Source organism: Ranitomeya variabilis, chromosome 1 (assembly GCF_051348905.1).
Source record: "Ranitomeya variabilis isolate aRanVar5 chromosome 1, aRanVar5.hap1, whole genome shotgun sequence".
In the NCBI taxonomy this organism is placed as follows: Eukaryota; Metazoa; Chordata; class Amphibia; order Anura; family Dendrobatidae; genus Ranitomeya; species Ranitomeya variabilis.
The window spans coordinates 325,024,142-325,048,140 of NC_135232.1; the positions used below are offsets into that span (position 1 = coordinate 325,024,142).

The window sequence follows — 23,999 nt, forward strand, 5'->3', positions numbered from 1 at the left end:
TTCATTCAATATAAACTTCTAATACATTAAGACATTTTTAACTGGGGCGTTAAGCACGCCTATACAAGCACACTATAGTTTACATTCAAATCCTCGATTTCCTGGCGTAGATCCGAACTAACTCCTGCCTGAGAAGTCGCTGTGTTGAAAACCGCTTACCTGGGACAGCTTCTTCTTACTTTTCCTCTTATGTACATGCTGCACAGAGTCCACTGCTCCATTACCTAGAAGCTTGTGCTTCTGAAATTTTATTTTCAGCCCTTCCTCCTAGATGGGGAAATAAATAACATGAGCAGGATGAGATGGCCTACTTTTACATTTGTCTTCTGAAACCATTGGTTCAGGATTTGCGGATTTACAACTGTATGGTGTCAGCCATCAGTTTACAGGGTAGTCCCATAAAGAATATATATCACCTTTCTACAGGATATGTTATAAATGTACTATTGCTGGAGGTCAGACTGCTGGGACGCCCACCAATCATAAGAGGAGGGCCTTGTTGAGTAGTAAAGAGCATGTGCAACCACTGCTCTATTTATAGAAGTGGTGGTTGCATTCTGGGGCCCCCTTTTGTGGCATCGGGAGGGGTCTTTGTAGCCGTGCCCCCAGAAATAATATACTTATAAGGAGGGGATACATTTTCTTTAAGGGGCAAGCTTTATGAATGGTACGAATACAAGCGATTCATTTGCTTACACTTTTGATTTGTACAGTAAATTCCTTTGGATCTGGTACAGGGCGTATCTGTGTAAAAGAGGCAGGACTCTGTTCCTCTGGTGTTGGAGAGAGGCTGTCGGGACTGTCACTCGGTGGGTCTGTTATTCTTCTTGGTGATCCCCATTTTCCACTCAAAACCGCATTACAAACTTGTTCAATTCGACAAATTAAAACTCGGTCCTATATAAAAAAAAACAAACAAAAGAGAAACACACAATTGTTATTTGTCATAACTATACATTGCATCTCAAAAACATTTCTAGAATTCGCCCTTTTCTTACTTTCGACTCTGCAAAAACTCTTACTGTTTCTCTTATTCATTCCCGTCTGGACTATTGTAACTCTCTACTAATCGGCCTCCCTCTTACCAAACTCTCCCCGCTCCAATCTGTCCTGAAAGCTGCTGCCAGGATCATATTCCTCACCAACCGTTACACCGATGCCTTGTGCCAGTCATTACACTGGCTACCCATCCGCTCCAGAATCCAGTACAAAACTACTACCCTCATCCACAAAGCACTCCATGGCTCAGCACCACCCTACATCTCCTCTCTGGTCTCAGTCTACCACCCTACCCGTGCCCTCCGCTCCGCTAATGACCTCAGGTTAGCATCCTCAATAATCAGAACCTCCCACTCCCGTCTCCAAGACTTTACACGTGCTGTGCCGATTCTTTGGAATGCACTACCTAGGTTAATACGATTAATCCCCACAGTTTTAAGCGTGCCCTAAAAACGCATTTGTTCAGACTGGCCTACCGCCTCAACGCATTAACCTAACTATCCCTGTGTGGCCTATTAAAAATAGAAAGAAAAAAAAACACAATCAGGTTCCTTGCATCGTGTTCTCATACACTTTATGCAGTTAATAGCCCTCTGTGTCTGTACTGCTACATACTTAGGCTGTTAACTGGTTCATGCAGCTTTACATGAACACACGAGCCTTACACTATGGCTGGTCCAAATAACTAAAGCAATTGTTACCATCCACCTCTCGTGTCTCCCCTTTTCCTCATAGTTTGTAAGCTTGCGAGCAGGGCCCTCATTCCTCCTGGTATCTATTTTGAACTGTGATTTCTGTTATGCGTAATGTCTATTGTCTGTACAAGTCCCCTCTATAATTTGTAAAGCGCTGCGGAATATGTTGGCGCTATATAAATAAAAATTATTATTATTATTATTATTAAGATGTAACAGCCCTTTTGTGCTTACAATGAGTAACCGCCAAAAGAAGCCCTTGTATGTGGATTACCTTTGGCCATTCTGCACTGTGTGGATTCTCCGGAGCCGTCTGAGCACTGTCCTCTGTGTTGAGGTCAGCAGGGGAGGCAGTAAGAGACAAGCGACTTTCTTCATCAAATAATCGAGAATGTGGTAGACGTGCTAAAGAAAGAAAATATAGGAGCTTAAATGGATGCACAACCAACTGATCAGTGTTGCTCTTGAAATTAATTGTGGAGCAATTTTTTTTGTTCTTTTTTTTTTTATAAAATTAGTAAGTGTTCTTTAATATTTATTTATCCCTTTAAACTGAGAACTAAGGGGCTTCTACTTGTAAATACTCACCATTTAATTTGGCCAATCTATTCTCATTGTTCTCATCTGAGGAATCTTCTGAACTGGATGATGAAGATGAGGAGGAACAAGATGATCTGCGTGGAGCTGGAGAAGAGCTGACCGATGAGGATAGCGAAAGCAAATGAGGTTGCTGAAGTTCTGGGGGAGGCAGCGAAGGAGCAACAGAAGTGGGAGTGGATGGGCGAGAGGGATTAGCCACATCCCGAGATTGGAGGTAGCCGAGGCGGCAGCTTAGAAACGAAAATGAAGGGTCTGGCATTAGTGTAAGGTCAGTGCGGCTCAGACCATAGCGAGCTGCTCCTTCAAGTAGTTCCTTATCATGACGTCCACTCTCCCACCACTCTGGCAGTTCAGGGTCGGGCCGACAAAGGGATAAACGTGCAGGGAGCAAAGGATGGCACAGGACCTGTTCTCGCACCCTACGCAGGAGGTCTAAACGGAACAAAGCTCGTGAAGCGCGTTCTTCTGATATAGGCTCGATGAAGAGAGATGGGTCTGGTGGCTCTAAAGATAGGATTTAATACAAGATGATAGCAGGATATCCATCTATTCTGCATAATCAGCAATTATACACGCTTTATACACCTTTACAGGTACTACATTTTACTTACCATCCCCTACAGCTGGTGGCAAACGACACACTTGTCGGCACATTGCCACAAAACCATGAAAATATTTCATTAGAGACTCATCCGTTTTCTTGTCCAACCTTGCCAAGCTCCGAAATCTCTGCCAATCATACAGTTGGGTGTCAGGGTCATATTCAACCCCAAAGCTGGAAAGAACACGGAAAAAGTCACAGGCCTCACGACGTGTCCACCTGTCCAGAAACAAAGAGCATAACATTATACAAAGCCAAAGAAAGGCATGACAAACACAATAGTTTCTAACCCTGCAGTTTCTACTTGCCCCACATACACAACAGCTCTTACTGCATGTGATACCTTTGTTGCTTCTCCCGCCGTGCGATTTCTTTCAGTTTGAAAGCCGCTTCACAACGTTTCCTCCGCTTGTCACCTCTTTCAGCAGCCTCCATTTTCAGCTGTTCACGTTTGTAGCTACGCTGGTAGGCGGTAATAAGGCGACGAAGACGAGCTGTGAGTGCCGACCCTGGAGGCCATAACATGCCGCCTGGCATTGGGGTTGCTAAAAAGAAAAGGAATAAGTGAATTAGAAAAAGGACTGACCATATTTGTTTGATACTGGTGTTTAAAGTATCTACTTCCAACATGTACCCTGGGAAGCAGATCCCATAAGTTGTTTCAAGAGTCATTGTAATTTATAAGGTTATTTGCTGAGGATCCCTTCTAGTGGATCTGGACCTTATCCTACAAGAAATGCGACAATGGCAAGCACAGTAGAGAATTCTATTACTCCTGTAGTTTGGCAGATGGCAATGAAAAGGATGATGGCAAGGTGACCGGGTACATTCACACAAGATGGTAAGGGTAAGGCAGAGCACTGCATGATGCCAAGACTATATATAAATAGACTTTTTTTGCACTCCAAGAAGCCAGGAGGTGTCCTTAATAGCCAGCTCACAGATTACGGTAAAAGCTTACACCAAATCTACAAAATGATCTACTCACCTTCTTCACCATCGACTACAGATATTTCCTCATCCATCATTAAGGGGTCCATCTACAGAAAGATTATAACATCAACTTGTAAGGGGGGAGGTGGGTGGAAGGTTTTAGAAATATAAAATCAAGACTTCACAATGACCTAGCCTACCTCATCCTCAGGATCTTTCGGGCCATGTAGTGGCTTGTATTCTGGATCCTCAATGTCTCTATCAAAGTCTCCACTGAAGGGTTTAGAAAAGTAGCAATAGGTTATAAAACTCAAACACAGGAGATTAATCCATAAAAGTATGCAAATAGCATCACTACATTTCTAGCTGCCATCAGAGATCACAAGTTGAGAAATGGATGTAACTCATTCGCCCTCAGCACAGGTCCCTACACGGCCCTGGCTGCTGCATCAGTATTAGCATGGCAACTCATCACGGACAGCACTGCATGTAGATCTACTGCACACAATGTTTTCTGCAAGTCCTTCTCACCTCTCAGGCAACTCAACAAAGTCTTGTGCATGATGCTCAGCTGCAATTGCCTGCTCATCTGGTCCTCCCACCTTTTCCAAGAAACAAAGCAGAGGATCAGCACGCATGGTGTTGTATTTTTCATAACCTGCAGAAAAGTAAAGAGGTCATTGTATGTTTTTGCAAACGAGTTTATGGATTTTATGGTTTAAAACAAAACCACAAAAAACAAGAAAAAAAGAACACAATGTAGCAAAGACCAAAGTTCATTTTATTAAGGAACGACCATATTACATATATTATTTTTATTACCCCTCATGCTTTTACCAGATGACAGAATACAAAAAAAAAAGGATTTATAAAAAAAAACAAAAAAAAAAAAAACAGTAAAAAGCTCAAGTAATTAAACGCACACTTCATGTTTTGTCCTTTCTTCTACATAGAATACTAGTGACTACTGTCTATAAAGCCTAGATCCACTTTCCAACGATTTTTTTTTTTTTTTTTGTCTGTATGCTTCTAAAATGAAAAATGAAGCAACTTTGCAATAAGTCTTAATTAAAAATTGTGTGCCTACAGCTCTTCTGCAAACAATGTATTAGGGAAAAAAAAAGCATAAACCTATAAATACTTCACCAAAAAGAATTAGATACCTGAGAAGCAGTATCCAAAATCCATCCACATTCTATTAAGTGACAATATTACACAAATACTGAAGAAGAAAAAAAGCAACATTTACAAAATACCCCCATAAAACCCAGGTAAGGCTACGTTCACATTTGCGTTGTGCGCCGCAGCGTCGGCGCCGCAGCGCACAACGCAAACAAAAACGCGGCAAAACGCACGCTAAAACGCTGCGTTTTGCGCCGCATGCGTCGTTTTTGGCCGAAAGTTGGACGCAAAAAAAATGCAACTTGATGCGTTTCTTGCGTCCAACGCTTGCGGCCATGCGGCGCAAAACGCAGCACAACGCATGTCCATGCGCCCCCATGTTAAATATAGGGGCGCATGACGCATGCGGCGCCGCTGCGGCGCCCGACGCTGACCGCAAATGTGAACGTAGCCTAACCAACATAATTACAGAGACCTAGAATTTATAAAGACACTGAATAATAAAAGCGGTCCCTAAGGGTATGTTTCAATGGTCAGTAAACGCTGCGGATTGGACGCTGCGTACAGTCACAGCGTCCAGATGTTACAGCATAGTGGAGGGGATTTTATGAAATCCCATCTCCACTATGTGTGTAGTGTCGCCTCCGGCTTCCCTGCCTATACGCACATACGGCACGTCTTTCTAGACTGCAGCACATCTATTTATCTTGTGGAGAGGCAATGTCTCCGCAAGATAAATATCACAGTCCTACGTATAGGGTGCGGTGATTCCGCATGGTTCAATGAACCTAAGGAATCACCGCGCGTACAAAAGGGGGCAGCGCTTTGGACGGAGCAGACATGTGCTGCGTCCAAAGCTCTGCCTAATACGGACCATGGAAACATACCCATAATGTCAGTGTTCTAAACCAATAACTAAAAAGCAGTAGCAGTAGTTAATTCCCTATCATTTTTCCTTTATTTTATGCTAACCTATGTGACCTTCAGTAAGAAAGTATCCAATACCTAAAAATACCCAAACCTAAAGCATTTGGAGAAAGTACATTCTAGCTGTGCCATTTTATTGATTTCATTGTGTGTGCAAAAGAAACAGTGATTACTACCCAAACGCACCATGTTTGAAAACCCCAATGAGAAGAGCTTTGTCCGCCTCTCTGTCCCACCAGAGAGAGGGAACATCTGCCTGATCAACTTGAGGAACCCACATATCGATTTCTCTGTTAAAAAAAATAAAATAAAAAAAAAAATTATATATTACTACAATTACATAGGCTTATTACGATTTTAATCCATAATGCACTCAATCCATACAGGTGACACTTATTCTGGGATATTAAAGGTTAGAGGTTGTCCACTACTTTAGTACTGATGATGACCTATTCTTAGGATAATCAATGTCTGATCAGTTGCTATCTGTCGGCCAGATGGAAATTACTCACTTGCGGAGCTGCTCCGTCTTCTGACAGTGGCCATCTCAGGGTACTGCACATCTGCCTCCTATTGATTTGAGCCTTGGCCACTACCAGAAGACTAAAAATCTATGCAAGTGAGTATTTCCAGCTGGCCGCCACTGCAGATACCGATAACAGCTGATCAGCCTTATCCTGGAATGATTGACACCATCAAAAAACATAACAATAAACCTTAATACTTACCTTCCTACGCTCCTTCGCGGTGCCAGCAGCTGCTTTATGGTTGTAAGCAGCGCATGACAGGAACGTCATGTGCTGCTCACAGACAGAGAAAAGCTGCCGGAATACTCACTGCTCCCCATACAGAAACTATGTGCGTGGAGGGCAATGAGTATTCACTGCTCGCTCTTTAGTAGCACGCACATAGTGGAGAGAAGTGAATACTAATTTCTCTTAAGTAGCGAGCACAGTGACAGCCCAGCAGCTGCAGGTTGCTGCGGTTGACAATTCACGCTATTACAAAGAAATGAATATTCATTGCCAGCGCAGTGAATATTCATTTCACTTTAGCACCAGTACCGAGCACAGGCTTTAGCCTCAGCAGCAGGCTTTAGCCTCAGCAGCAGGCTTTAGCCTCAGCAGTTAATTCAAGAAAAGTCCAGCTATATCTACTATACAATGGTACTTCCACAGTACATATAAACAACCACAAGATGGCAGTGCAATCACTGTCACCTTAAAGAAGCCGACCATACATGAAAATAGTTCTAAAACAAATGTTTATTGAAAGAATGAACACAATACAACAACATATATATTAAAAGCTACAACATTCCACCAGGATAATACCCCATGGGAAAGTAGCGGCAGGAAACCACATGTATCTCATAATAATGGGAACATAATTACTTCATAACAATAAAAATGAAACGGAGATATGGAAAACAACATATGTGGTGCTATCAGCATCCCAATTATCACACCAAAATCCCCTGTTTGTATCCGCAGCTATATTTAGTATATAGTATTAAGAACTGATGGCAATCCTTATAGATCTTAGCGTAACTAATGCCACCATATTGAAGCAATGCAAAAGTATAATTACCCAGATGTAATAAGTAAAGTGTCTCCTCCGCAGCTATCCCGGCGCCCCAACGCGCGTTTCGCCCTTGCTTCTTCCGGAGGCCCCCGGAAGAAGCAAGGGCGAAACGCGCGTTGGGGCGCCGGGATAGCTGCGGAGGAGACACTTTACTTATTACATCTGGGTAATTATACTTTTGCATTGCTTCAATATGGTGGCATTAGTTACGCTAAGATCTATAAGGATTGCCATCAGTTCTTAATACTATATACTAAATATAGCTGCGGATACAAACAGGGGATTTTGGTGTGATAATTGGGATGCTGATAGCACCACATATGTTGTTTTCCATATCTCCGTTTCATTTTTATTGTTATGAAGTAATTATGTTCCCATTATTATGAGATACATGTGGTTTCCTGCCGCTACTTTCCCATGGGGTATTATCCTGGTGGAATGTTGTAGCTTTTAATATATATGTTGTTGTATTGTGTTCATTCTTTCAATAAACATTTGTTTTAGAACTATTTTCATGTATGGTCGGCTTCTTTAAGGTGACAGTGATTGCACTGCCATCTTGTGGTTGTTTGTTTTTAGCCTCAGCAGCAGGCTTTAGCCTCAGCAGCAGGCTTTAGCCTCAGCAGCAGGCTTTAGCCTCAGCAGCAGGCTCCTGCCTCCTGTGACCCACTGCTCCACCACTGCCACTCCCCTCCCCCCCCCCCCCATGTTCTGGACACCTCTCTCTCGGGTATAAGGCCTCTTTCACACTTCCGTTATTTACAAACAGTCACAATCAGTCAAAATGTTGAAAAGACGGATCCTGTGCAGATTGTAAAAAACGGATACACAGGTTAAGTTGTTTTTTTTTACGGATCTGTGATGTAACAACCAGATAAATGCTCACCTGGCATCTGCCCCTGACAGCACCTTTGAGGCATGACTCCCAATCACTTCCTGTCGGAGGTAATACAACATTCTCACACGAAGTAGTACCCTATGGAGGAAAAGAAAGGACGAGTTGTATTATATACATTTTGCCAATATCTGGAATTAATAAGAATTAAGTGAGCTTCAATATAAAAGATATTCAAGAAATACTAAGGGTGCGCTCTTACGTTTCATTTGTGGGTCCCCTTGGGGCATACGTCTGAAATCCCCCGCAAAATGGAATCTGGACACATACGGTAGCGGGGCCATAGACTAATGGTGACGCCAGAGCAAATGTGTGTTCTGACGTGCACCATTTTCAGGAGTGTATGCCTACAAGAGGAGGACACTCATTTGTAGTAGACTGCATCTTGGTGACCCTCTCGTGCAGATGTAGACTCCCATAAATGGTGCACGTCAGAGAGCACGTTAGCTCTGCAATCACCATTACAGTCAAAGGCTCTGTCGTGGCATAGGTATGGACCTAGTTTTGTGGCAGGACCACAGAACACAATTTGAAAGCACATTAAGGCCTCCAAAATCTTAATCTCTCCCATGTACACTCACTTGTTGCACTGGTGCTTCAGATGCTTCTTATAACCCTCATCTTGAAACAGAGTGTCGGGGTTGTACTTGCGTATCCAGTCTGCTTTCTGGATGTCAAAGCTGCTCTGGGACTTGATTTTTTTCCCCTTACGTCCCCGAGGAACAGGAATGGAAAGACCTGTAAAAATAATAGGATATATAAATATTAAACGGTAAGTGACAAATCGTTACCCGATAAACATCCACGGTATGACTGCCAGGAGGATTACCGGAGTGATTTTGCAGCTGCTTTGTTTTGCCATTTTCTGAAGGAGTGATGAGGTCCCAGATAAAACTTTTTATGTTCTCATCTCCACGGTAATGTAACAGACAATACACCAAGATGGCTCTGCAGATTCTCTCCACGTCCCGTTCTGTCATTCCACGCTTAAATCGACCATGTAATAAAATGTCCCGCCAACGGCCCCACCTAATTCAGACCGGGGACAATTTAAGTACAATAAGAAAACGAAAACCTACACTAAACATTGTTATGTGCAGATAATCATCATTTAGCCAAAGTACAGTCACCAGGAGAAACATGTACATGAGCCCATTGGCATCACTGGAGTTTGATGGGCATCTCCCTCATCCTGGTCTACACGTTCCTTATCCTGCCTGGGCCCAGTACTGGTATATACATCCACCATCCTGGTATATGTCCCCCGTTCTACCACTGCTCTTTAACCCCTTAGCGACCGAGCCAATTTTTACAATTCTGACCACTGTCACTTTATCTGGTTATAACTCTGGAACACTTCAACGGATCTCACCGATTCTGAAACTGATTTTTTTGTGACATGTTGTACTTCGCTATAACTTGCGTTTATTAAAAAAAAAAAATAAATTTGGCCCAATTTTTTTTTTTTTTTTAATTCTACAATTTTTAAACTTAATTTTTGTACCCTTAAATGAGAGACATGATACACAAAATAGTTAAACAACATTTCCCACATGTCTGCTTTACATCAGCAGAATTTTGGAAACAATTTTTTTGATAGGATGTTATAAAAGGTTAAAAGTTGAGGAGCGATTTCTCATTTTTCCAACAAAATTTACAACATTTTTTTTTTAGGGACCACCTCACATTTGAAGTGACTTTGGGGGGGGGTGTCAATATAACAGAAAATACCCAAAAGTCACACCATCTAACGGATATACGGTAATACATGTTTTTATTGCATTATTTTTACCTAACTAAGGGGGTGAGGGGATTTTGATTTACAATTTTTTTTTTATTTTGATTACTGTGATAGGGTCTTTCAGCAGATATAATCTATTGAGGTAGTAAAACATGAAGTCATCTAGGGCCTCACCCATATACAAGTAGATGCTTCTCCACTCTAAAACAGTCTGTGCGGCCATAAGCATTTTTACGATCTTGGCGTCGAGCTCTTGGACGGTCCTCATCATCGCTTTCCAAATCTGAAAACTCTACCATATCATCATCTTTGTTACTGAAGTGCCGAGTCTGTTTCCGAATACGAGGCGTGTCAATTACCAGTGTGTTCTAAAAGCGAGAAAGGGGAGGGGAAAAAAAAAAAAAAAAAGTGTTCACGTTAAGGCGCAGTCAGACAGCTGTATTACTCGTGAAAGGTTGGCATCACAATCCCTGGACTGGCAGTCAGTTCTCCTGACTTGAATGTGACTGCTGCATAGATCTACATTCAGTCACTGTCACGCTCCTGTCAGGAGAGCCGACAGCCAGTCAGAGAGATGCGATTCAATGCTATGCTATCGCGAGTAATGCGACCGCCTGACTATGCACTAATGCTGGTTTTTGCATATTACAGATCACGAGGTAGGATTTTTCAAAATTTGTGTGGATCGCAAGAAACCTGGTTTACATAACTAAATGGGTTTGGTCCACATCTGCCGTTCCTATCCTATCATGCGCTAACATTTATCACCAATATCTGTGTGGAATACTTTCCCAGAGAAACTGAGCAATTTATTCTTCAAGTGTCATCATAGTTGCATCTGGTTTTTATTTTTCTTACCAAAGGGCTAGATTTAGACAAGACTGTAATGCCAGGACATGTGTCTAGGAGGCTATAAGTTTGGCTGGGACACATATGGCAGTCTGGGCATTGCGGTCCATATATAGTAACATAGTCTTCCTTCAACCTTAATAACTAAGTCCATCTAGTTCAACCCATAGCCTAACCTAACAAATATATGGACCATGAAACTCACACATCTAAACAGGTCAGAGTTTAAGCAATGGATCTGTTGAAAACAGATAAGACTCAGTGTTAAATCAGAAGCACCAAGTATATCTTCCATGTTTTGTAAGTTTTCTATAGCTCAGGCCTGCACAACATACGGCCCACGTGCCGCATACATACAGCCCACCAAGGCATGTTGCACAGCCTGCGAGGCTTTCTGGGATGGGCCGGCTCCTTCTTCAAATGTATTTGAGTCAGTACATTTGAACGCTGTGGCGCTGGGACTGTGGCAGGGCAGCGCACGTCAGCCGCTGCCCCAATGTGCGGTAGCGTGATGAGGTCAGTACACTGCTGCTGGTGGCGGGACCACACAAACACAGGAATCACAGATGCTTTTACATCTCCCCCTCAATTTAGTGGGTAGTGACTACGCATTCAGTTCTCCAGTTCTTAGGATATGTAAATCGATGGTGGTGAAAACACTTCTATCTGCAGATTTCACTGACAAACCTCATTCCATGTATGAATTTTAACAGTACTTCAGGTCATGACAGACTGAGAAGCTCTGGCACAACCATAAAACTAAAGGGTAACAATTTATAATAAAAAATGCGTGCCAACAACACGTGAACTTACCTTACTGCTGAGAAGATCCAGGTCTAAATCGGCTTTCTTGGCCCATTTCTGCCAGAAATTAGGATCATCAAGTGAAATATCGGTCCTATTTTCAGAAGCAACAAAGCTGGCCTGAAAGAGAAATGGAATTGATTAAAAGGTTTATGCTCAAGCTATTAAATTAATTGATAGATCGCTTCAAAATAATCAAGTTTGCAGCTTACTTACTTTTTTCTATCTGTGGTTATTATCATTCATAGTATACAGCTGGTTTCCATGGAGCTCAGCCACTAGTGCCTGCTTTGACAGGACTCTTACCAGACCTGTGTATTCTCAATCCCGGAGCATCAGAGCTCTAAGGCTGTGTGCACACGTTGCGTGTGCATACATTATGCATCCCATCATTTAGAATGCATTCCGCAATTTGTCGATATGATGCGGTTTTTTTCCCCACGAAAAAAACGCATCGCGGTAAAAAACGCAGCATGTTCATTAATTTTGCGGATTTTTCGCATTTTTCCCGATATTTAATGCATTGGGAAGCTCCGGAAAAAAACGCGTCAAAAACGCGCAAAAAACGCATGCGGATTTCTTGCAGTTAATGTCCGGTTTTGCTCAGGAAATTTCTGCAAGAAATCCTGAACGTGTGCACATAGCCTCACTGTCCTGACTGGTGTGCTTGTACAAATGCCCTGTTATTTCTAGGTTATCTAGTGTGTAACAGGAGTACTTGTGCTTTATAGTTCTACTAATACTATGGCTTTGCCACTCATCAAAAGCCACTCAAGAATTAGAGCCCACCCCGCCAGAAACCAAAGAAGACTGTAGAGTTAGGAGATGCTCAAAAGACAACCTGAGAATAACTCTTTAAGGACCTTCTATGTCAAAATAGAACATTTCCTATTGCACGCAATACCGAAAATGTCGGGGTAGAGTCAATGATTTTCAGATTTGACCCTGCAGAGTTACCATTATGTCGCCATATCAGTTGTACATTATCTGAGAAAGTTCTAATCTGGCCATCATATCTAAGTTCAGTGCTGAAGCTATTACTCTGGTCTATACATTCAAACAAACAAGAAAAGTAGCTCACAATACCTTTAAATGCTACACAGTCAAACTGATGGATATATAGGTGTATGCTCTGTGCCACTCATCATTACTAATCTTTAGTTAGTGTATTGCATTTCATGGGCTTTGAGGATCTACCATTCTCATCATCTTTCATAAAAAATAAAAACAGAATGAGTACAGATGCTGAAGACTTGAGAAGAAGCAAACCTTGGAAAAGGTTGATCCTTTGCCCTCCGACTCTATGGTAATCGTGGTGGTTCGCCTCAAGAGAATCTGGTCAATATCTTCCTCACAAAACTTAGAACCTTCATCATCTTCATCCATGATGGCAGCGTAGGCTCCTTTCCTAAGAAGGTCTTCAATTTCTTTCTTTGTAAACTGTTGGATTGGCTGATAGAACCACAGAGTAAAAGGTTAGGCTTTATTAAATCATTAATAGAAGATACGTGTGATTTTTTTTCCAACAGGTACTCACCCCACTAACATGGTTGTCCCGACCACTCATCGACTGAAGTACAGCTTTGTCAAGCCCTAACTTTAGGCTAGCCTTGTCGAACATCTCTCTCTCATAGGAGTTACGGGTTATTAGCCGGTATATTTTAACTGCCTTGCTTTGCCCAATTCGGTGACAACGAGCTTGTGCCTTAAGAGATTTAAAAAATAAAATATTTCTCATTCCTAATTTTGTGCAAAGCAATATAAAACACTTTTGGTGCAAAGATAAGAAGTGTCATTAATTTATTATACTGAAAAGTTTGATCACCATTCGTACCTGTAGGTCGTTTTGAGGATTCCAGTCGGAATCAAAGATAATGCATGTATCTGCAGCTGTCAGGTTGATGCCAAGTCCACCAGCTCGCGTGCACAGCAAGAATACGAAGCGGTCAGAATCTGGCCGGCTGAAGCGGTCAATTGCAGCTTGTCTCATGTTCCCACGAACTCTACCATCAATTCTTTCATAAAGATACCTAGATTTATGGAAAGAACACAAGCTGCTGGTTATATCTAGTATCAATATAAAAATCATACCTTTAGAAAAGACTGGAAAAAAACGTTGACCATAACTCCCAAAAATAAAAAAGCCTAAATGAATTTCAGTGGAAATAGATTTGATGAACAGAGGAGCTGCAGAGTGCTTACCTACGCTGGATGAGGTAATCCTCTAGTATATCCAAACACCGAACCATTTGGGAAAAGATCAGGACCTTGTGGCCTCCAGCTCTCAGCTTTGGCAGAAGCTTGTCTATTAGCACTAGTTTGCCAGAGGAGCGCACCATAGCTTGTAAGTGAAAGTCTAGAGGGATTATTGGGGTAGCTTCCCTGAAATCAAACAGTATCTTCTCTTCCGCTCCTTCATAGACAAAAAAATAAAAAATAAAAATAACGCAACAGGAAGAAAGAAAAAAGAAGGAATGAATGTATGTAGACCATGCAAATACATAGCTCCAATGTGTAATGGTGCACACGTACCAGTAATGAGGTAGGGGTGGTTGCAGCATTTCCGCAGTTCCATCATGGTGTTAAGCAAATTGGGTGTATTGGTCTGACTGGCACCTTTGGTCAGGAATGAAAAATTCTTTTCCAAAATAGCCCTGTAATATTTCTTCTGAATATTGGTTAATTCAACTTCAATAATAGTTTCCTGCTTAGGAGCAAGATTCTTTTCAACATCTTCTTTTAACCTTCTCAGCATCATTGGCTTCAAGATGGCTTGTAGCTTTTGAACCTAAAAATGAAAGCCACACGTCAGGATGTGCTAGTCCTGATAGGGTACACAAAAATTTCCTTCCTTTGTCAGAAATAGAGGATTACAGGCTGATCAAAAAACTGAAAACTTATGCAAATAAACGCACTCCAAGTAGATCCCACATAGTAATATAGTCAGGAGAGACATTTATTTATTTTCGGATGGAATGTGAAGGCTGCAGTCAAGCACAGGTCGCCAATCAACTGCAGTGGGCAAGGATTTCTTCAAGGAGTTTTCCTACAATTTTTTTTTTTTTTTTTTTTTTAAACCTATCCATAGGATAGATGATTGCGGGAAGCCCCTACACCATGAGAATAAGGGGCCCTGCAATTCCCTTGTTGCTTCTCTTTGTGATCAGGAGTAAAAAGTGTGACACGTTCACACAATCGCTGACACTACATACAGTGGACTGAGCAAGATATCAGAGTATTACACTCAGCCATCTCCACTGCTGGAATAACACAGCGACAGTCATAGATGAAGCAGCAGCAGACATGTGTGACCATCCCCACCACAGTATGGATGGAAAAGAGGGAATAGATCAGGTCATCATCATTGGGGGGTGTCACAACCACAGGGGTTCCCAGAGCACATAAAAACCACTATCATGTGGATAAATGTTAAAAAAAATTGTGATAAAGTCCCTATAAAACTACGATCTATGACCAGTTTAATAGTGGGTAAATGTCTAAAGTAGGTGTCCAAGTCGGAAAATCGGGACAGGGAGGCAGCATTTTACTTATAGAAAAAAATGAAAGGAGTAATTGAGCCAATGGGATTTATGCCGTTCTGTATATAGATTTCTGAAAGACTTGTAATAAATGCCATGCTTCTTAGTACCTGCTCCTCAGTTTTCAGATCTCCAAAGTCTTTTAGAAACTCTGCCTCTGAAGCAAACTGAGTTGGCTCCAAGAAATGCAACAGACTGAAAAGCTCCTCCACAGTGTTCTGTAATGGTGTACCAGTCAATAGGACTTTGTGCTCCTGGGAAAAAGAAAAAAATAATAATTCAATTTTGGCATTTGCGGATGCTTCCCCTACCAAGTCAAACATGGTGAAAAATAAAAACGTCATGATTTTAAGCTCACCAGGTCCATGTGCTTCAAGCTATCCAACAGTTTGCAGTTTCTGTTCTTTAGACGATGAGCTTCATCAATAATAACACAGCGCCATTCTATTTCACGCAGCTCGGGGCAGTCAGAAAGCACCATTTCAAATGTGGTGATCAATGCATCAAACTTATAGGCTCCAGGGATCAGGCGACCCTGTAGATGGCAACCGAAAGAACATGGTCAAAGTAATGTCCAAATTTACAGAGAAGAATACATCTAAAACGTGTACAGCACAGCAATACTATGGGCCACGAGAACCTCCATATACCAAATCATGAGGTTTTAGTGTAGCAACACTTTCATTACTTACTCCTCCTTGTTAGACCCTGAGAATTAAGAGGTCCTTTTATGCAACTGGGATGGAACATTTTACGTGCAGTAAAATTGTGCTATCAGAAGAAACCAATACATTTCCTGAGAATAAGGATGCAGTATATTCAGGTCATCCCTAAGACAGCCACACTCCCAACCAGAAGCTCATGTTGAGATTTAGAATACATAAATTGGTGGGGTATTCGCAGCAGGACCCCCACCTATTCCATATACCAATTACTGAAGTAAGGGACTAACCTTTGAGTCTTTGCAGTACATTTCATACTGCTGAATCATTTGTCGGCTAGCCAGGCTGCCATGGTACACAATGGTGTTCATTTGCGTCCAACTTGCAAACTCCCTCTCCCAGTTGGTAATAGTGGAAAGTGGAGCAATCACTAGAAATGGCCCCCGGACTCCGACATTGTACACTTCTTGCAAAAACGTAATGGACTGGATTGTCTTTCCCAGGCCCATTTCATCAGCCAGAATACAGTTTTGCCTGCAATGACAAACATGCTTACTGAAGGGTTTTCTTTAAGCGCCTGTATTAAGTATTTCAAGGAATATAATGCAAACACAAAATACTGATGTAATAATGAAAGCCATGAGTCTCACCTGTTGTACCAATTGAAGAGCAGCCAATTCACCCCCTCTAACTGGTATTCCCTCAACTGGTTTCCATTCCTATATTCTCGGGTGAAATCTAATTTATTCCAAGAAGTAGAGGCCGGCCTTGCCTAATGAGGACAAATTAGGTCAATTTACTGAAAGCAAGTATGGAGGGATACAAGATGTACCTTAACGTAGCAGCTACTCACCACACGCTTCAGACTGGGCTGACGAGATTCTATAGTCTTAAACTCCTCAACCTTCCCATCGTCTACATCTTCCTTTAACTCCCAAGTGCTGTCTTCGTAAGACAAGGAACACCACTTGACAAGATAATACACAACAGGCTGAAAGAGAGAATTACCACCTTTAACTCAGATTAGTACACACACAGGTTTATATTTACAGGTAATGTTTTATGAGAACTCTAATTTATAAGGGGTGTTCTGGTCAGCTGAGCCCCTGACTATTGTCCCATCACCATGGGACAGAGATCGCGCTCTTGTACTCGGTATATGATAAGTTGCTATAATCAGAATACCTCTGTAAGCCACTGTAAACCTTAGCTGTTTAGGAACGCCATTCACAGCAAGCACAACAAACCTACACACTAGAAGTGGTCTAGGTACAAACCAACAGAACCTGCGATGGCCAGAGCCGTATTTACAGTTCGTGCTGCCCTAGGCAGTCACTAGTCAGCAGGTGCTAGCTGGTGCCAGCTTCCCTGCATGTCAGCTCATGTATTACTTTCCAACTATCCAGGGGAAGCTATGTTCTAATAGATCAGGGTTGTGACATTGTTTTCTCTGACCCCTGGGCACATATCCAGTGACAGCAGTGCTCAGTCCACTGGCCCTTTAACTGAAACACTGCGTGCACGCGCATGCACCATTCACTAATGAACGCTGAGGCTCGTGGAATAAACGATTGCTTCCTGTGTCAGGGCATACTTAGTGGGTGGCATCAGCTAGCTCAATTCCCACCGACATCAGTGGAAGCCATTTTCCTTCCTGTGCCGTGTACGAGCCCCCAGCATCTCCTATGTGATGTATGTGCCCCATTGTATCCTATGCGATGTATATGCTGCAGTCCCAATGTCTCCTATGTGATGTATATACTGTAGGCCACCACTGTCCGAATTCAAGAAATATAACGTGAGCAGTGATTTCCCCCTTTAAGGAGATTTGCAGTGTAATATACATCTGCGCTCCAAACTGACGCAAATCTGGAAAATCAGTTATGAGCAGCAACATCAATACCAGCTAACATCATATACCTCACCAAAGAGAAGCAGCACCAGCCATCACATTAGAAGTCAGTAAATTAAAAGCTGGACCAAATATAGCAGAATACATATTAAGTTGATGATTAGTACGGCCCCTGAAGGATGGTATGAATATCCAAATGTCCCCTGGCTGATAAAAAACAAGCAAAACAAAACCAAAAAAAAAAGGATCCCCACCCCTGCATTAGATCATGAATTGAGGTCTTAAATAATAATCATAACCTCAGCTTCAGTGCTGAGCACCCGGGGGAAGTAAACCAAAATTTGTTGGCCCCAAAAAATGTAAAGGGCTTCTCTTATGTCCGATATGTCCTTTTTGCAGCCTTCAATACACAAAACACATGTAAGGATCCACCAACAATTTCTATTACTTTGTCTGCACTCAGCACTTCGGTTATTAGAGAGAAGCTCTGAATATCTGGTGCTGTAGTAGGAGCGTATCTATCATAGCAGAGAGATGTCAACTTGCTACCAGCTGGCTTATAAATACACAATTACGTTTAGAAACATCAGCAACAAAGAGTACCACAAATGAAAGGAAAAAAATATATATATTATAATATATATTTTGAGTCATGTAAATTATATTAACATTTACAAGACTCAAAACTTTGTACCAGGGCTGTGGAGTCAGAGTCGATTTTGGTGGAGTTGGTGTCATAGAAATTGAGGAGCCGGAGGTTTGGCTCACCGACTCCACAGCCCAGCTTTGTACAGAGGCAAAGCACCAGGCCCCGTGTCTCAGAATCTGCCAAACCTACAACTCTCATGGCTACTGACAAATAAGTGAAAGATGTAACATACCTCCCCATTGTCTTTATCAATGCTATGTGATTCATCTAGAATTCGGTCAACCTCAACATAGTCGGGATTAAAGGGCTCTTCATCCTCTGGCAGGAAATGACGCATCTGCGCCATTTTGGTTTTAAATCGTTTGAGCTTCTGGTGGATGCGTTTGTCCCTCTCTAGCTGTTCAATTGTTGCCCATTCACAGTGCAGGTAAGAACTGGGAAGAAGGAAAAGATTTATTTCCAGAGTCCAAAGAGGCAGAATATGCAATTGAAAATACAAACAGGCATTTAGGCATACTCACTAATTCTTATACTTGACAAAAAACTCCTCTGCATCAATGTAGCCTCCTGTAGAGAGCTGGAATGGGAGAAAATATATCCAAACTAAATCACACGACAATAAAGCATCAACTATGTCTATGATTAGTCACAACGTCTCCGTACCTCTTTTTTCACCACTCTCATAGACAAGATTTTGTCTACAATTGCAGCATCTTCTTCACTTGGGTTTTCCTAAAAATGGATTTAAAAAAAAAAAAAAAAAAAAAAAGAAGAAGTGCAAATAATATGAGTTCTTTTTCCTGGTACACTCTAGTCAGAATCTAACATCCTAGGTTAAAAGACTTACAGCACATGAGGAAAAAAATAAATCTGTATAAATTATCTACTCACAACAAAGAACTGCATGGAAGGGACAGTCTCATGGTCAAGCAATGGGATTGGTTCAGGCAGAAGGACTGGCTCACTCTTGACAGGACCAGTCACATCAACTTCCTCATCATCTTCATCATCAGTGATTTTAATGTCTAAATCTTCAGTGTACTTCTTACGTTTCACCTGGCGGTTTGATCGTCTCTTCTAAGAACAAAAATAAGGAACACTGTCACAAAGCCATTTATTTTCTAACAGTTGAAACAAAGTTGAAGATTTTGATCTAAAAGGGTATTTAAACAAAATACATTATTTTGTGACTAGAGATAAATGGAATTTGCAGACTGCCATCTTATTCTTAGTACAGTACCTGAACACTATCTTCATCCTCAGCTGGAGAACCTTGAGATGGAACCACTTCAACATCAGAATTATCAGATGATGGATTTCGCTTCCTTTTCTTACTCACAATGGGTGTTATTGTACTGCAAACAAAATAGAGACATCACACAAAGGATTTACTACTGCACCTCCCCAGGGACCACGTGACAAAGCCACGTGTAGGCCGGTAGTGCTATAGTACTCACCTAGGCTTCGACTTGCTCTTAGACCGTGAGCTGCTACACGATTTAGATTTCTTGGACTTGTCATGAATAGAGCCATCTCCAGGATCACCCTTCTTTTTCTTCCTCTTTTTCCGACTTAGATCATCATCATCAGCATTGACACTTGGAAGTTCATCCTCATTTAAGACTCTGGGAATATTTTGCTCGCCTCGTGCACGCGCCCTGGCTATGGCCTCAGCCACAATGCGGTTTGCCTTTTCCTGCTTCTTCTGATTATCCAGTTTACGTGATTCACCAACTACAGAATGTAAAACATATTCAGACTTTGATGTCCCACTGCTAGTCCTTACAGATCCCTTCACAGCAGACACTTTGCAGAAAGTTACCGAAAATATACAGTGCACCACCCCCTTTTGAAAGAGTAAGATTTTAATTAATATCTCACTTAGCACAAGAACAATTCCCAACATTTTGACAAGAACGACCTCTTTTAGAGCCTGGATGCTAGTTGGAGAGCAATGCTTAACTTGTCTCTTCAGAATTCTCCATAGGCGTTTGATAGGGTTCACATCAGAAGACATACTTGGCCACCAAATCATTTTCACCCTGTTCTCCTCCGGAAATGCAACAGATGCGCGCTTTGGATCATGGTGAGGTTTCGAACATGCACGACACTGCCACCACCTTTCACTGTAGGCACCAAGCATTTTAGGGAAAAAAAAAGAGAAAAAAACAACACACATTCTGAATGCATGGTGCCTACAGTGAAACATGGTGGGGCTGTACAAGTGCTGTCGTTGTTGGCATCACAAATTCACAGATATACTGTGCTACATTGAAAGAAGATACAACCATCGCTATATACCCTTTGTATACATGCACTTTTACAACATGACAATGATCCAACACACATCTGTTGCATTTCTGGAAAAGAACAGGGTGAAAAGGATTCAGTGGCCAAGTGTGTCTCCTGATCTGAACCCAATTGAGAACACCTATGGGGAATTCTAAAGAGACAAGTTGAGCATCACTCTCCATCCAGCATGAAGGTTCTAAAAGGACGCCAGTGCTGAAGTATGGAAAATATAGATGTAGCAATATGTTGCCAACTTGTTCAGTCCATACCTAGAAAACTTGGTGCCGTCCTTAAAGAGGCTGTCCACTACCTTTACATTGATGACCTATCCTCATGAAAGGTCTTCAATGTCCCCCCGCCAATCAGCTGTAATCAATGTCAGCAGCCACAAATACTCACTTGCCTAGCTGCTTCATCTGATCCGCAGGGTAATACCCACCTGCCTTCTATGGATATGAACAGGAGGCGGATGTACAGTACCATGCCCCGGCTAGTACACGTAGATGAAGCAGCTTGGCAAGTGAGTACTTCAGTCCAGCACCAATAACAGCTGATAAGAAGGGATGCCAGGTGTCGGCCGATAAGATAAGGATAAGCCATCAATGTAGAAATAGTGGACAACCTCTAAGGACAGCACCAAGCTTTTTTAGACATGGAATGAACAAGCTGATGACATATTGCAACATCTCAGTTTTCCATTCTTCAGCATTGACCTCCTTTAGCACCTTGATGCTGGATTGAGAGTGATGCTCAACTTGGATAGGCCATCAATGTAGAAGTAGTGTACGTCGACTTTAAAGGTCATGGATGCCATACAAAATAGTATATGAATTAGTTTTTGTTTTGATGTTGAGTGTATTCGATATTCAACCAATTTGAGAAAAACTGGAGATTTTGTAATGAATGTTATATTAACCTTACTTTCATGCTATGGGCTAAAAAGTCCTATGAAACTCAGTCTTGTCAAAATTTTGGAAACTGTTCAGGGAGATATTGAATAAAACTTTTCAAAAGGAGGTGTACTCATTTATGCTGAGCACTGTATATGGGCTTTTCAGAAATATAGAAATTTTAATATTTTATACATTATAAATCCATCTATTACATTTTTTGATTTTGTTAAAATACAAGCATAAACTTCAAGTGTTCCTGATCACAACTTACAGTCACTCAGAGGAGCAACTAATGAGAGAAAATGTAGTAAAGCCTCACACAACTTACCTCCAACTTTCATGATTGATGTGTTAGCAGAGAGATTTGCCACTTCATTTGCGTTCAAAACCTTTACCACTGACAAACTTTGTGGAGCACCTTGAGATGAGCCAGCCTAGCAAGAAACATCAGTGAAGGTTCAATTTATTAAGAAAAACCTTTTTCAGTCGCCCAATGAGAACTTTTGTAGATCTTGTTAGAAGGCAAACCACAAAAATAGAAAGCCTCAACTGATCTATTCTGGCTAAGTTGCCACTTCACATCATGTAAGAGTGGTCATTAATTTCAAGACCTACAATGACCCCCAGCGTACTTGGAAATACTAGACCTCCTTCAGCTTTATCACTCACCTGTGGCTGTAAGAGAACCTTGAGCGGTACAGACAGCCTCTGAGCTCCTTGCTGACTTATAACGTGTGCCTGCTGTCCTCCGGGTGCAAGAGTCAGACCACCCGGCGTCTGCTGTATAATCTGAAATTTCTGAGGAGTTTGTCCCGTTGCACCAGGCTGCTGCATCTGCAGCTGAATAGTGACCACTTTGGCTGGTTGTCCTTGAGTAGTTTTGGCCTGTGTCAGAGCAGCCAACTGGTTTCCTTGAAGAACAAGCTTTCCTGGAAGACCACCAAGTACCACATGACGATGGCCCTGCGGCGCTCCAGAAGTGGCCTGACCGGGTTGCTGAAGCACAAGTGTGATGCGTTTAGAATCCCCCTGAATGAACAGAAAAGTATAAAGGTCAACTGGAAACCAAAAACTAGCTCATGCAATAGTAAGCATCCAGTATGCTTACAAATTAGGTCCAAACACCTTCATGATCAGGTTAAAGTACACTCTTCTTGCATTCTCCATTTCTCCCCTTGTCCCAAGTTGTAGTTTTGAATGTCAATCATTATATCAGATAATGAACTGAAAAATAGCAACCCCCCCCCAAAAAAAAACCAAAAAAAAACCACACACAGTAGAAAGTGCAGTGAGATGATAGAAAGAAACAAAATTGGACTTCCACACTTTTCAGGAGTGTCTTTGGTTGGGAAGACACAAATAACCATTTCCAAGGGAGTTTTCTAGGCATTTTGTCCCGAAGCAGTTTCTGTAAGGGTTTTCTTCGTGGTTTTTTTATTTAAGAAAAAAAAAACTTGGGGGCGATTTTTTTTAATGTTCTACCAAATCCATTAAGCAGCTTTTTTTTTTTTTTTTTTCTTTCTCTCTCTTCTTTTTTTGGGTGAAAACCCCCTTGAAAAAAAAAAAACTCAGAAAGTGTGCAGCCTTACCGTTGACTTCTTTTGCAAAGTATGGAATAGCTTAATAGCAGAAAATGCCTGAAAAATTGACAGGTCACTTTTTTTAACCCCTTAAGTAATGAAGCTGGTTTCCACCTTTCTGACAGCCTCGTTTTTTCACCCACATGTGTCACTTTATGTGACAATAACGTAGGAATGCTTTTTATACTCCCATTTATTCAGAGACTGTTTTTTCATGATACATTGCACTTCATCATAGGAGGTAAACTTGTGGAAAAAATTTCGTTTATGAAAATTGTGTTAATTTGGTGAAAATTTAGAAAAATTTGCAATTTTCAAACTAGCATTTTCTTTCTTCCCTTACACAGTGGGGAAGAAAAGTATTTAGTCAGCCACCAATTCGGCAAGTATTCCCACTAAAAAAGATGAGAGGCCTGTAATTGACAACATAGGTAGACCACAACTATAGTCAAAATAAGAAAACAAATCCAGAAAATCACCTTGTCTGATTTGGCAAGATGTATTTTGCAAATTATGGTGGAAAAATAAGGATTTGGTCACCTAAAAAAATGCAATATTTCTGGCTCTCACAGACCTTCTTTAAGATGCTCCTCTGTCCTCCACTCATTACCTGTAGTAATGGCACCTGTTTGAACTTGTTATCAGTATAAAAACACCTGTCCACAACTTCCAACAGTCACACACCAAGCTCCACTATGGTGAAGACCAAAGAGCTGTCCAAGGACACAAACAAAATTGTAGCCCTGCACCAGGCTGGGAAGACTGAATCTGCAATAGGCAAG

General features: G+C 41.6%; 1 protein-coding gene and 1 non-coding gene across 4 annotated transcripts in view; both read right to left on the reverse strand.

The window, feature by feature from the left end:
* The window catches only part of CHD8 (chromodomain helicase DNA binding protein 8), a 137,878-nt gene that overhangs the window by 20,200 nt on the left and 93,679 nt on the right, over window positions 1–23,999 (reverse strand). For all 3 annotated transcript variants that reach the window (XM_077298326.1, XM_077298319.1, XM_077298333.1), the window contains exons 3-35: window positions 22,307–22,666; window positions 21,966–22,071; window positions 19,910–20,186; window positions 19,693–19,807; window positions 19,344–19,529; window positions 19,116–19,184; window positions 18,974–19,029; window positions 18,685–18,886; window positions 16,805–16,942; window positions 16,602–16,723; window positions 16,242–16,485; window positions 15,648–15,824; window positions 15,400–15,543; window positions 14,283–14,538; window positions 13,953–14,163; window positions 13,585–13,780; window positions 13,288–13,455; window positions 13,020–13,202; window positions 11,760–11,870; window positions 10,272–10,465; window positions 9,186–9,385; window positions 8,938–9,094; window positions 8,348–8,437; window positions 6,064–6,167; window positions 4,360–4,486; window positions 4,029–4,101; window positions 3,884–3,935; window positions 3,239–3,440; window positions 2,906–3,114; window positions 2,283–2,798; window positions 1,969–2,099; window positions 697–897; window positions 160–267 (exon numbers count right to left, since the gene is read on the reverse strand). In XM_077298326.1, coding sequence (XP_077154441.1) covers window positions 160–267; window positions 697–897; window positions 1,969–2,099; window positions 2,283–2,798; window positions 2,906–3,114; window positions 3,239–3,440; window positions 3,884–3,935; window positions 4,029–4,101; window positions 4,360–4,486; window positions 6,064–6,167; window positions 8,348–8,437; window positions 8,938–9,094; window positions 9,186–9,385; window positions 10,272–10,465; window positions 11,760–11,870; window positions 13,020–13,202; window positions 13,288–13,455; window positions 13,585–13,780; window positions 13,953–14,163; window positions 14,283–14,538; window positions 15,400–15,543; window positions 15,648–15,824; window positions 16,242–16,485; window positions 16,602–16,723; window positions 16,805–16,942; window positions 18,685–18,886; window positions 18,974–19,029; window positions 19,116–19,184; window positions 19,344–19,529; window positions 19,693–19,807; window positions 19,910–20,186; window positions 21,966–22,071; window positions 22,307–22,666 — 5,685 coding nt within the window. The remainder of the gene's footprint in view (window positions 1–159; window positions 268–696; window positions 898–1,968; window positions 2,100–2,282; window positions 2,799–2,905; window positions 3,115–3,238; window positions 3,441–3,883; window positions 3,936–4,028; window positions 4,102–4,359; window positions 4,487–6,063; window positions 6,168–8,347; window positions 8,438–8,937; window positions 9,095–9,185; window positions 9,386–10,271; window positions 10,466–11,759; window positions 11,871–13,019; window positions 13,203–13,287; window positions 13,456–13,584; window positions 13,781–13,952; window positions 14,164–14,282; window positions 14,539–15,399; window positions 15,544–15,647; window positions 15,825–16,241; window positions 16,486–16,601; window positions 16,724–16,804; window positions 16,943–18,684; window positions 18,887–18,973; window positions 19,030–19,115; window positions 19,185–19,343; window positions 19,530–19,692; window positions 19,808–19,909; window positions 20,187–21,965; window positions 22,072–22,306; window positions 22,667–23,999) is intronic.
* LOC143797475 (small nucleolar RNA U6-53/MBII-28) lies at window positions 4,198–4,308 on the reverse strand. The gene has a single exon (XR_013220497.1). It is a non-coding gene; the product is annotated as a small nucleolar RNA U6-53/MBII-28 (small nucleolar RNA).